Source organism: Penaeus monodon, chromosome 19, assembly GCF_015228065.2.
Source record: "Penaeus monodon isolate SGIC_2016 chromosome 19, NSTDA_Pmon_1, whole genome shotgun sequence".
Classification (NCBI taxonomy): Eukaryota; Metazoa; Arthropoda; class Malacostraca; order Decapoda; family Penaeidae; genus Penaeus; species Penaeus monodon.
This window is the reverse complement of record NC_051404.1, coordinates 3,843,246-3,843,734: the sequence shown is the minus strand read 5'-3', so window position 1 is coordinate 3,843,734 and position 489 is coordinate 3,843,246. Positions and strand designations below refer to the sequence as shown.

General features: G+C 48.5%; 1 protein-coding gene across 1 annotated transcript in view; it reads right to left on the bottom strand.

Annotated features, from left to right (window-relative positions):
* LOC119584982 (kinesin-like protein KIF13A) overlaps positions 1-489 on the bottom strand; it is a gene marked incomplete at its 5' end in the record, with an annotated part of 70,347 nt that overhangs the window by 48,277 nt on the left and 21,581 nt on the right. Inside the window, 1 exon segment of the mRNA XM_037933590.1 lies at positions 67-221. Coding sequence (XP_037789518.1) covers positions 67-221 — 155 coding nt within the window.

Below are 489 nucleotides of genomic sequence, written 5' to 3'. Positions count from 1 at the left end.
ACAAATGAGCATGCGTGCAAAGTGCAAGCATTCGCGCCCGCACACAGAAAAGGGCGAGGGTCTCACCTTCTCATTGTAGATTTCCATGTACGAGACTTCGACCTTGTGCGAGGTGGTTTGTTGAGCGCTGGCAGCGATCCGCTCGAAGAGGGTGTCGCAGAGGCGAGGGATCAGGCCCTTGTTGTCCGCCGTGCCCATCATGGTGTAGGACTTGCCAGAGCCTGCGAGAAGAAGCGAGAGGACGTCAACACCAGGTCCCAACATCTCTTGAACTGCTGTACTTCGCGTTATGAGGAAACTTCTATAATGCGATCAAATGCCGACTGATTTGCTTACTACAGCAATACTACCGCGCCAACTTCGGCGTTATTTCACCAATATGGTGTTCATAGCTTTCATTCGTACTGAAAACAATATAAATACTAATATCACGGCTTAAACAAAAAATATCACGTCATCATTTCAGCCGAAATGCAAACAGGGGAATCA